Source organism: Geospiza fortis, unplaced genomic scaffold (genome assembly GCF_000277835.1).
Source record: "Geospiza fortis unplaced genomic scaffold, GeoFor_1.0 scaffold244, whole genome shotgun sequence".
NCBI lineage: Eukaryota > Metazoa > Chordata > Aves > Passeriformes > Thraupidae > Geospiza > Geospiza fortis.
In genome coordinates this window covers 2,118,967-2,130,962 of record NW_005054370.1, presented here as the reverse complement: position 1 = coordinate 2,130,962, position 11,996 = coordinate 2,118,967, and the positions used below count along the sequence as shown (strand labels likewise).

The 11,996-nt window shown below is 53.8% G+C and overlaps 2 protein-coding genes across 2 annotated transcripts in view; one reads left to right on the top strand and one right to left on the bottom strand.

Moving 5' to 3' along the window:
• Positions 1-407: 407 nt before the first annotated feature.
• GALR2 (galanin receptor 2) lies at positions 408-2,990 on the top strand. The gene is made up of 2 exons (XM_005424560.2): positions 408-770; positions 2,102-2,990. The coding sequence occupies exons 1-2, from the start codon at positions 430-432 to the stop codon at positions 2,880-2,882; spliced, it is 1,122 nt and encodes a 373-aa protein (XP_005424617.1). The 5' UTR covers positions 408-429; the 3' UTR covers positions 2,883-2,990.
• A 5,536-nt stretch (positions 2,991-8,526) lies between these two features.
• EXOC7 (exocyst complex component 7) overlaps positions 8,527-11,996 on the bottom strand; it is a 19,731-nt gene continuing 16,261 nt past the window's right edge. Inside the window, 8 exon segments of the mRNA XM_005424559.2 lie at positions 8,527-8,782; positions 9,158-9,291; positions 9,440-9,481; positions 10,006-10,069; positions 10,342-10,437; positions 10,852-10,972; positions 11,098-11,118; positions 11,990-11,996. The exon segment at positions 11,990-11,996 is cut by the window's right edge and continues 50 nt beyond it. Of these exon segments, the coding sequence (XP_005424616.1) occupies positions 8,680-8,782; positions 9,158-9,291; positions 9,440-9,481; positions 10,006-10,069; positions 10,342-10,437; positions 10,852-10,972; positions 11,098-11,118; positions 11,990-11,996 (588 nt within the window). The 3' untranslated portion in view covers positions 8,527-8,679.

Genomic DNA, 11,996 nt, shown 5'->3' with positions numbered 1-11,996 from the left:
CCCGTGCGGCTCCCGTGCGCTCTCCGTGCTCCCCTTCCACCCTTCTCCCCCTTCCCGTGCATCCCCGCTGCCGTCTCCTTGCACCCCCTTTTCCCGTGCATCCCTGCTGTGCTCCCCAGCGGGCTCTCCCTGCACCCCCTTTCCCTTGCAATCCCCGCTGACCTCTCCCTGCACCCCCTTTTCCTTTGCATCCCTGCTGCACTCCCCACTGCACGTCTTCTCCTACCCAGCCCTTCCCTGTGCATCCCTGTGTGCTCCTCACTGACCTTTCCCTGCACCCCCTTTCCCTTTTCCTCCCTTCTGTGCCCCCCACCGTGCTCTCCCCGCACCCCACACGGATCTCCCTGTGCACCCCTCACCCCGTGTGCCCCCCGGTGCTTTCTCCACGCACGGTGCCCCCTCCAGCCCCTGGGGGGGCACTCCCCGGCCATGAACGGCTCGCTGGCGGGCTCCGGGGGGGGCTGGCAGCCCGAGTCCGTGATCATCCCACTCGTGTACTTCATCATCTTCCTCGTGGGCACCGTGGGCAACAGCCTGGTGCTGGCCGTGCTGCTGCGCAACGGGCAGGTGAAGAACACCACCAACCTCTTCATCCTCAACCTGGGGGTGGCCGACCTCTGCTTCATCCTCTTCTGCGTCCCCTTCCAAGCCACCATCTACACCCTGGAGGGATGGGTGTTCGGGCCCTTCATGTGCAAGGCCGTGCACTTCTTCATCTACCTCACCATGTACGCCAGCAGCTTCACCCTGGCCACCGTGTCCCTGGACAGGTAGGAGAGGGAGCAGGGGAGGGGATGGCTGCATCCTGAGGCTCTCGTTTCCCTGCATCCCAGCGGGGCAGGGAGGGGGCGAATTCCCCTGGGGCTAAATCCTGACTGCTGTGATCTCCCGGAGCTCCTGGGGGAATCCAGGAGCATTTCCCACTTGATGTGTGTAAGGAAGTGCAAGGACCCAGTATTAGGAGATTAGGCTGCAGAGGGGGATCCCTGGCCCCAATGCCCAGCTGGAGGAAGCTTTCAGACCCCAAAACTGTAGGACTGTAAGATTAAGATTTTTCACTGGCCCTGGCAGTGGAGTGGGGATGAAAAATGAGAAAGAAGAAAAGCTCAGTCCCTGTGCAGCTCTGGCTCTTCATGAGATGCACAGAGAGAGCCCCTTCCCTCCAAACAGCCCCTGGCAAAGCAGGCAGACCTTGAGGAGAAAAAAACCACAGGGATGTTTGAGCTAAGACACTGATTTTCCCACCCTCCCCTTCTATTAGCAAAAAGCCCCTTTCTGTCCCTGTGCTGTCCCTTGTCCCAGTGGTTATCCCAGCCCGTTCCAGAGTGGGTTTTGCTGGGAAGCCTGGTGCTCCTGCCTGTGCTTTACCTCAGTCCCTGCCTCTGCAAGGGCCGGTGAGTTATGACCCTGCAGCGAGAGGCTGGGAGCTCCTGGTGCTGCTCCACTCGGTGCCCAAGCCCTGTGAGGTGGGATGTGGAAAATCCCTGTGCCAGTCCCCTGGGAGGCCCTGGAGCCCGGCTGGATGTGTCCTGCCATCCCAGCACAGCCCTGCACTGGCTGCTGACAGCAGCCCCAGGGGCTGCCTCTCCCCCTGTATCCCATGGAGCAGAGGGAACAGATGTGTTGAGCAAGGGAGGGCTTGCACAAGCCTCAGATGTGGGTGCAATTAAGGGACCAGCTAATTACAGAGCTGGAAGGGGGTGATGTGCTCTCACGTGTGCCAGTACAAGGAATGCTGTGTCTGGGGATCCTGGGCACTTGCTCCTGCCTTTGCATCCTCACTGCTCCAATCATTTGTTCCAGACACTGATGGTTAAGTGAGGGTCTGCTGGATTAGGGGACACAGAATGAGACCATCCCCACTGTCCCCACAACCACTGCCAAGAGCAGAGGGTGATGGGACAGGGTCAGGGAGAGAATCTTCTTCAATCCTTTGTGCTGCACAGGGTCCCTAAGAAGCTCCAGGGAATCAGTTGTGTGATTCACTGCTCTGGAAATCCCAAATCCATCATTTCTGCCCTCTCTCCAACCTGTTCCTGGTGATGCTCTCTCTGTGCCCTCCCCAGGGCTGCGGCCATGTCCCTCTCCCTTTGCCATGCAGGTACTTGGCCATACGATACCCCCTGCACTCCAGGGAGCTGAGGACACCCAGGAACGCCCTCCTGGCCATTTGTCTCATCTGGGGGCTCTCCTTCATCTTCTCGGGCCCTTACCTCAGCTACTACCAGGAGTTCCAGCTGGCCAACCTGACTGTCTGCCACCCCATCTGGGAGATCTCCCAGCGCAAGATCATGGACACCTGCACCTTCATCTTCAGCTACATCATCCCCGTGCTCATCCTCAGCCTCACTTACGTGCGGACTGTTCGCTACCTGTGGCGCTCCGTGGACCCTCTCCAAGACATGTCGGAGTCCAAGAAGGCCAAGAGGAAGGTCACCAGGATGATCATCATTGTGGCCGTGCTGTTCTGCCTCTGCTGGCTGCCCCACCACCTGGTGATCCTGTGCGTGTGGTTCGGGTACTTCCCCCTGAACCACTCCACGTACGTGCTGCGCATCCTCTCGCACGTCATCTCCTACGCCAACTCCTGCGTCAACCCCATCGTCTACGCCCTGGTCTCCAAGCACTTCCGCAAGGGCTTCAAGAAGATCTTCAGCTGCCTCCTGCACAAGAAGGCAGCGCACAGGGTGCACGTAGCCCAGGCTGCCCACACGGTCAGCACGCTGGAGGCAGAGCTCAGCGAGGTGACCCAGCTGAGCGAAGCCCTGCCCGGGCGCTCTGCCGCGCGCTGCAGGGTCCCCGCACAGCCCTGGGGGGAGGCAGGGCTGGAGGGGCAGCAGCACAGAGCAGATGGCTCCTCTGTCACCTTCAACGTCAGCTAGCAGAGCTCCCTGCCACCCCAGGGCTTTGCAGTCTCCTCCAGGCCTGGGGCCGGGCGACGTTTTGGGTCCAGTTGAATTCTTTTCATTCAAATGCACCCAGAAATCACAACCGTGATGCTGCTGACACAAACTCAGCCAAGAACCAACCAAGGACAAGATTTGCTTCCACCAAGCACTTGCTGAGAGCAGAGAGATCAAACCCAAAAATCCACTGCCATGTGTAAACACCTGCTCCTCTGCCATGGATGGACTTACTCCCTGTTGCATCTACGCCCAGAGCCTGTGAAAAGCTCTGGCCCCTCCAACCAGCACAGCATCTGGAGCTTGTGGGTGCACTTTTAGGGACATTTGGAAAGTCTTGGTTTAGGAACTGCATCCCAGGGCAGCGCTGGGCACAAACCCAGCTCAGGTAGGAAAATCCAGAAGCAAAGCCCAGAAGGTCACCAAGGACCAAGGGGGGGGAGGTTGTTTGCCAGGGAAGCACAGCCATGGACCCATGGTAGGGGAAGGATTTTGATGCCTTTGCACAGCCTGGGGAGAGCTCAGCATCTCAAGCAGGAGACAAGCAGGGCACTGACACTGAGGTGGGACACCCAGGGCTGTGTGAGAGCTGGGGGTGCCCAGCAAACCTGGGAATAAATAAAGCCCCTCCACCCCACCTGCCGTGTCCAGCTCCTTTGGGAAGCCCCACAGCTGCAGTGGAGGAGAGGCTGGGGGGTGGTGGGTCCTGCTGGAGGCAGGGAAGCTGAGGGGGGATGGAGGATGTGGGTGATGCCCAAGCACATCCCTGGAGGGGAGCACTGCTGCACAGGAATGTCATGAATGTCACTGCACGCTGAGTGACACTGCCCACAAGAGGCTGCTGTGATTCACACTCCCACCTCTTAACCCTGCAAAGGCTCCGCGGGTGCCTGAGCCCTGTGACTGCCACCAGCCAAGGGCTGTGAGTGAAATCCTTCCTTTTGTTTACCAGAAGAGCATCACGGGACTAGGATCAAGTCAGCCTTTTGAAAACCCCGTGGCACAGCACAGCCAGAGGTGGTGGCCAAAGTGCAGGGAGCTGGAATGAGCTCTGCATCCTTACAATTCCCAGGGGTGTACCCCAACAGCCCCCATGAAGGTCAGGTCTCTATAAACTGCCATTGCACAGGCTCTAAGTCTGTCTGCACAGATTTCACTGTTGTGAATCCCCACAGCAGAGCTCCCCAGGGCTGGGATGGGTATTTCTGTCCAGGACCCTGGCTCTCCCTGGGGATCTGCTCCTCCTCCACCCAGCCCCAGTGCTTGGCCTTTTTTTCTTGAGAAGCTTTTGACTGTAAAACATTTCTTTTCCCCTGCTGAGTGTTATTATAACCAGATCTTCCTCTCCCCACAGAGAGGGCCATAAATTGGCCACCTCCTCCTATCAGTGATGGTGATATTTAGTCTAGTCCTGTTCCCAGCATAAGTCACAGACAGCAGCATATAAGCAGCTCCATTAATTACATCTGCATTTATCTCCCTGCTCAACCCTTCACAGCCAGGGAAAACATTGAAGCAGCTGCACAAACACAGCTAAAAGCCTCACTTTCCTTGGGCCCTCATCTACCTCTGCTCTGAGAGCCACAGATCTGCTTCCAATGGATCCCACACACACTGAGGGGTTCAATCCACTCTCTTGGACAGTTATCAGCTCACCTTGGGGATGGAGGTGTTGGCCCACCCCTCTGCACTGCCCAAGGGCACAGGTCCCTGTGCTGGCATGGCAGGGGGTGCAGTGTCCCCATGCCCCCTGTCAGACACTGATTCTGCTCCCCCATCCATCCCACCCCAGCCTTTCCAGCAGCCTCCCAAGCCCATGGCTGACCCTGCCCTGCTCTGCTATTGCTCTAGAGCTGCCCAGCCATTGCCCAGCCACACCCCAGGACAGCCCTTCCTCAGCTCCCAGCCCAAAGCATCACTGTGGCCCCTCTGGGCACCACTGGCCCCTGCTTATTTCTGGTCACTGCTCAGCAATGAGGTCCCAAAGGGTGACAGCAGGCTGGGGGCAGGCTCTGCACAGCTCCCAGCCTGGGGGGCTGCACCTCCCTGCTGCCTCCAGCACCCCCAAATCCCCTCTGCCATAGCTCATATGGCTGCTCTCACCCTCTCCAGGGGCAGAGAGGGGCTTGGTGATGGTCAGACAGCAAGGTCAGGGCTCTGTGATGTGACACATCCAACACCCCCCTCCCCATTTTATGGATCCTCACCCATCCACTGACTCTCACTTGGCTGCAGGTGTAAGAGGGAAGCCTGGGCCAGATCATTACACTGTTCACAGCAAATTCAGAATTACAGAAAAAAGCCCCCTCCAGCTTATCTGACATTGTCCCTGCTCCGAGGAGGAGGAAACCATCACCCTCACACCCAGCCCGTGCCTTGATGAGCCCTCCAAGGGCAAACACAAGGTTGTGCTGCCAACACAAAACCATACTGAGAAGCTACTTTCCCCCTCAAATAACAGAGCATATCAGGCCCAGATGGAAAAGACAAGAGCATCAGATTCTGCTGACACTCACCATGCTCCCAGCTGAGAGAAATGGCCTCCTGGTCCATTCCCCTGGGAGGTTTTATCTTAAATTAAGAGCCCTGCAAGTCCTTATGTTCCAGTTAAAATTTAATAAAAGCATAATTAACTGGAAGTGAAAAATGAATAGGCTGAACTGAGCTTCCATCAAGCCCAGGAGTGGGCAGGGAGGTGAGGGCCACTTGGCTGAAACCTCAGTCAGTGTGAGCTTTCCAGTGAGCTTTGCACACAGATTTATCACTAGGGTTAGAGAAGTTATTTTGGTTTGTGGGTTTGTTTTCAAATATTTACTCTGCCAAACTTGCTCTCCAGTCTGAGGAGGCAGCAGAGAGCACCCCCAGACCCTGGCACAGCCCCCAGCATGGGTGCAGGGCAGCTAAAAAATAAGGGAGAAATGGGGCTCTGGCCCCAAAACCTTGGATATAGAGACACATTCCTTGTGTGAGGGCAGAACAGGAGGTGAGGGAAGGGTGTCAGACCCCACAGGAGCCTCGGGGGAAGCAAAAGGGGAGGCAGAGGGGGTCCAGCCGCACTATGGCCCCTTGCCATGGTCTCAGCATGACTCCAGGCTCCACTCTCAGCTCTCAGAGGGGCAGGAAGGGCTCAGCTCTGAGAGGGTCAGGCTGTGCTGGCCACCATGGTCGCTCTTAATTAACGTGTTGCAAACACATTCCTGACCATAAAAAGGCAGGGAGCTCACGGAGCCCTCCCCTGGCGCTGCAGGGGTTGGACACAGCTCAGCCTGCAGGCTGCCCCGCTGCCACCCTGAGGAAGGGGTGGCCCAGGACAAAACTGCTGCTGCTCCCAAAGCAGCTCTGGCTCCCCACACTCATCCCCTGAGCAGGGAGAGGCAGACAGTGAGGGAATGCTTACAGCCAGGCTGAGTGGGAGGCTGGATTTGGGGAACAGGGACCTGGTGGCTCAGGTTTCCCTTTAAGTCAGGGAAATGAGGGTCTGGATTCCCACCTGGGAGCAGCAGAAGTTACCTGTTCCCCCAGGGAATCATCACCTCCAGCTCCTCCTTACTGCAGATACCAGCCCCCAGCAGCCTCCTACCCCCATTCCTTCCTCCAGATGCAGCCAGGGCATCGCTGGGATAGAAACAATGCAGTCAGCTACTGGTGCTGCTGATGGAGGGACCAGGACATTTTACATCCCATCTCTGGCTGCATCTGCCCCCCAGCCCTGGTCTGGTACAGCTTTCCTGGGGCAACAGGCTGACAGCAAAGCCCAGAAAGGCCTCTTTTGGTGGTGGCCATGCAGAGGCATTCCCAGAGACTCTGGAGAACAGGATGTGGCCCTATCCCTGACCCCTGGACGATCTCACAACTTTTCTTTGGGCTCTGGTTGGCACAAAAGCATCAGCTCAGGGAGGATTTCAGCTCCTGCACACTAAAGCTCAGGTGCTCAGTAAAGCTGCAGGCAAAGCTCCCCCTCCCCTCTCCTGGCTTTCCCTGTGACTGTTCCAGGTGAATTGACTCACCCTGGGAACAGCTGCAATAAAACATGTTTTACAGCTCAGCATGAATTCCACGCACTCTGCTCAAGAAAGAAATTCATATCAGACTGCTGCAGTGTCAGAAACAGATCCAGAAAGATGGAATCCAGCTCCTTCTGGTGAATGTCAGGGTGTGTATCCAGCAGACTCAACACTGCATGAAACACAAATCAGCAGAGCTTTGCTTGTGTATAAAACCCTGCCCGGCGCCTGCCAGCCTCCAGAGGCTCTTGGTTAAAAAACAGCAAGTACAGGATCTCAGGTTTCCACAGACATTTGAGATTTGATAGCAGGAGGAAGGTTTCTGCAGGGAGGGCTCAGGGTTGGCACTGTAAGCCTGCATGGTCAGACACACAAAAACAGTCAGGTGCTGGTCAAGACTTGAACTCACACTGTGTCCAGCTCTGGGCTGGATGAGCCTGTCACAACTGCTGTTTTCAGGCATTTGCTACACCAGGCTAAGAGCAGGCCAGGGGTTCAGAAACGGCAGGAGCTACCTGAAAAACATCTGTCTGAGGAGGCAGGCAGCTGGGTCTGCCACAGCACCACCTGTGCTCTCATCCAGGTTCTAACATCCAACAGCTCTTCCGCTGCTGGGCTGATCAGACCCCAGCAAACTCTGCTGTAAACAGTGCTCAGGTGAATAATGGACTTGCTCCAAGCTGCAAAGCAGCAGCTATTGTGAGTGCTCCTCGCTCTATGGAAACCCTGGGTTTCAATTGTTGCAGGCAAACAATGGAGCAGGCAGCAGGAGAGGGAGAGGGGAGCAGGAAGTGCCTGGCCAGAGAGCACAGGTACAGCACAGGTGCCCCAAGGCCCTGAAAAGCCTTGGTGCAAAGTGTCAGAGTCCAGCTCCCCTCTCAAAGCCTGCCAGGAATGCTCCAAGGCACGAGGGAGAGCAGCACTTGCTCTTCACGTGATCCCCACAGTTAAACAAAGGGAATGGGCTTGGCTGCTTGCAGGGAGGAGATGCATTGGATTTAGGAAGACAGGAGACAAAGAAAAACAGGGATGGGAGGAAGGTGCTGAGTGGAAATCACTATGGGAACACTTGCTCTGCCTCAGGTCAATAAGGAGCAGCACCCAGCCAGGCCACAATGGAGCTCCCTCTGCTTCCACTGCTCTGTCACAGCTGCAGGCCCTGCCATCACCCCACTGCCACTGCCTCACGTGGCACAGAGCACTGGCACAGGTCTGGCTTTGGGGTAAAACATCCCTGTACATGACTGGACTGCAGCCCTGCCAGGCACCCCCAAACCCCAGATTCAGCATTGAGCCCCATGACTGAACTAAATAACAGCTGAGATTAACAATGTGAAGATAAATTGGGATCCTACAGAACTGAGATTCCCAAAACCCATCAGGGAAGCAGGTGGCACCATTTGGAGCTCACAGCCTCCTGCCTCTAACAAAAGGGCTATACCCATGCAGGGTTTTTTTGGTAGTGTATTTTTCTTTCTTTTTGTTTTTAAACACACTCCCCCTGTCTGCTGCACATCAAGGAATTAACACAAACCCAGGTGAGGGGGATGTGCCAAGATAGGAGCCCACAGGGCAGACTTGGCCTTATCCCATGGATCCAGAGCAAAGACAGCCAGGAGTTAGTGTTTCCACAGGTTTATAAATCTGATAAATACAAGTATAACACCCTGCCCACCACAATGGGGCAGGGGAGAAGGGAAGGGAGTCCCAAGGGTTGCTGAGAGAGCACTGGCTCGTACTTGGCAGCTGGAGAGTTCACGACAGCTGGGAATTTATGCTGACGTGTCAAACAGCTTCTCAATCATCTCCCCCACCTGGTCAACCTGGTATTTGATGTATTTCTCAGGGTTCTTGGTGAAGGGCACATTGCCAAATCTACAAAAGAAAACAGGTGACAAACAACTGGAACACAGCAAAGAGACCCACTGGTGCCTCCTCTGTCACAATTCAGCTCCAGCACACCCCACTCAGTGACAGAGTATCCTGTGCAGAGCAAGTGACCTGGTTACAACTGGCCTCAAGTTTTACATCAACAGCGCAGGGTGGGCTCAGGGCTTTGTGCTCACTGACCAAGGAATCAGGGTGACAGCAGATGTCTGTGAATACTCAAGGTCAGCCTGGGGATGTGTGAGTGTGCAAAGTAGAGAAGCTAAGACAGGACAATAGAAAAGTGGCTTGCTCAGGCTATGCAAGGCCCCAAAGACCTCAGTAAATCCAAAGAGGAGAGGGCAGTGCTGCAGGAGGTCTCACCTGCTCAAAAAGGCACCATAGGTCTCTTTCACAATGGTTTTCTGTGCCCGGCGGATTTTGTCCCGCTGCTCCATGTCTGGGATTGCCCAGGCCTTCTGGATCTTACACAGCTCCTCCAGCCCATCATTAAAACCCTGTCCAAAGAGACTCAGTGAGCAGCCCATCTGCAATCAGAGTCTGATGCTCCTTCCCTCCCCTGCTGATCACCAGAGGTCTCCTCCTCAGGCAGATCTGTGTCCCAGTCAAGCAGGGATGTTCTGACACCACCCAACACCTCCTTACCTTAAAGCGCTCCTTTATCATCTGCCTCTCCTTGTCCTTGAGCTGCAACAAGGAGGGAAAGGATCTTTTTTCATCTCCAGAAATAAATATCCAACACCAATGTTTGCCCACAGCTTCCCATCCAACCTACACAATACCCAGTACTTGGTTTGGATTCCCTCTCCTAGAGCAGTGAAGAGAGAGGTGCAGAGACCAGCACACCCTGCACTCAGCTGAAACAGGTTCAACAAGGATAATTTTTAGCCAGAACACACATAAAATAGACTTTTTCATTGCTCTTCCAGCCCTTTCCAATGGAAGGTCTCAGGTTTCTGAAAATCCAAAATAGAGGCATTGCTCAAGTGGAGATACAAGAATGGAGGCAGAGATTAAAAGACTTGATGAATCTAGGGCAGGGGAGATCAGAAGGCACGGCTGCTGTCCACTTGTGCCAGCCACAGTGGTCACTCTACAGAGTGATACTGACATGAGATACAAAGGAGGTTTCTGAGAATTTTTTATGACAAAGGAGATGGTGTTTCTGGCAACTTCTGTTTTGTCAAGCCTATCCTTGCCCATCCTCTCACCTTCACTCCTGGCTGAAAGACAGGCAGGTTTCTCTCAGAGATGTAATCTGTCACCTTCAACCAGCTGCACGTGCAATGAGATGGGAGAGAAGCAGAGAGTTACTCACACATCTACCAGAACACCTCTGACTTCACCTGTAACCCAAAGGCCAACTCAGACAATACACACCCCAAATCTTCCCACAGTGACCCTTTCTCAGGATGGATTAATTGCTTGGAAACCAAACATAGTGTGCTTTGGTTTTAGCCAAGTTTCTGGTTTAGGTGAATCCCTCCCACTGCTCCAGCAGCTCCCAGAGTGCCAGAAGCAAGGCAGAGGCAGAGGATGTCACTGACCTGCGCTGGTAGGTCTGGATCTGCTGCTCAATGAGCTCCCGGTAGGACCTCTCAGCTGTTTTCTGTGTCACAGCCACCAGCTGGATCAGCTCAGACCTGGAAGAGCAGGAAACCTGAGGAAGCACCTGAGCCAGCTGCTCTCCGAGCTGCTCTCAGGATGGCAGCATTTCAACCCCCACCACCAAGTTCCTTTCAGCCCTTCACAATAAAATGTTCCTTGAAATGTGCAAACTGGGAGACAGAAGCAACTCTGAGTTACTTTCCACATCCACATCCTCAATCCTCCCAAGATCAAAGGATTCTCTAAAACCTAAGGCATCTCCTAATGCTTTTATCTTCCACTCTCAGGTAATGTGATGTTTATTATACTGCAAAACCTTCAAAGAGGCAGTTTCAAGGATGAAGAAAAAGCAGATATGAGGCTGGCAAGTAAATGCTCTCAATGCAGAGCTCCAAACCCATCCAATCAGCCTTGGACTTGAGGGACATTCACTCAGGACACACACTTACTTCTCCAGAGATTTCAGAATGTAGTTGTAGTTGTTATGCAGAAAAATGGCACTCAAAGCTGGGTCTTCATAAACCTTGGATTTGCTAAGCAGGTTAAGCTGCAGGTTGCCCAGAACTTTGCCTTAAAGAGAGAAAAACACAGAACAAGAAGTTTTGAACTGAAACTTATTATTGACAAAGCAAACCAAGCTGTGGGCCCACAGCAAAGTGAGCAGCGCATGCCTGACTGCCTTGCACAAAGGCTACAATCACATGTGCTTAACAGTCCTTACACAGATTTTCTTCAGCAGAGCCTCTCTGCAAACTGCTGCCTTCCATGCCTTGGCAATGGAGGTGCACTTTGGGTTCAGAGGAACCCCCAGAACCTGCCCCAGTGCAAGCTCAGGTCTCAGAAGCTGAAGGACCTGCTCTCCATTGTAATAGAAAGAGAAACCACTGATGTCACTTTTTTAACCTCCCCTTTGGCAGCTGGGAGCCTTCATGGGGCTGAAGGTGACTGGTTTAAGGGAACAGCACTGCAGCACAGTGAGCTGCTGCACTGTGCTTTGTCCTGTCCTACTCTAACAGCCAAACTCCCAGTGTGACCCTTTTTTCATCAGACTCCAGCTCAAATGTGGAAAGATCACATGGAGAAAAGACACAGCCTGTGCTCTTCACCCAGGAATGAGCCCAGTGAAGGCATGTCCATGGAGCAGAAGCAGGAAGCTGATGCCTTCTAGGGGCTACCTAAAAACAGAGGCTCAACAAAATTAAAAGAATAAAAAGCAGTTATATTTATTGAAGGGCCTTCAGGTACATTTCAGCCTCCCTCCTTTGGGGCTACACCCAAAAATGGACAGGGTCATTTTCATACTTTTAGAAGTTTGGTCTATTTGCATATTGGGGGTTAATCTTCCAATTACAGTTTTAGGTAATGAAGTAATTTACCCAAAGTTTGCTCCTCCCTCCCCCCAACTCAAATTTGTTTACATTTCTTGGGGCCTGACACACTGAGGTGTCCTTGATTCCCAGGCCCAGAGAGGAATTGTTCTGTCTGACCAAACTGGGAAAGCAGGAGCTAACACTGTATATGGAGTTTAGAGTAAAACACTAAAGAATTGCAGGATTACAAATAGATGAAAAATACAAAAGCTAAAACCCTAAGG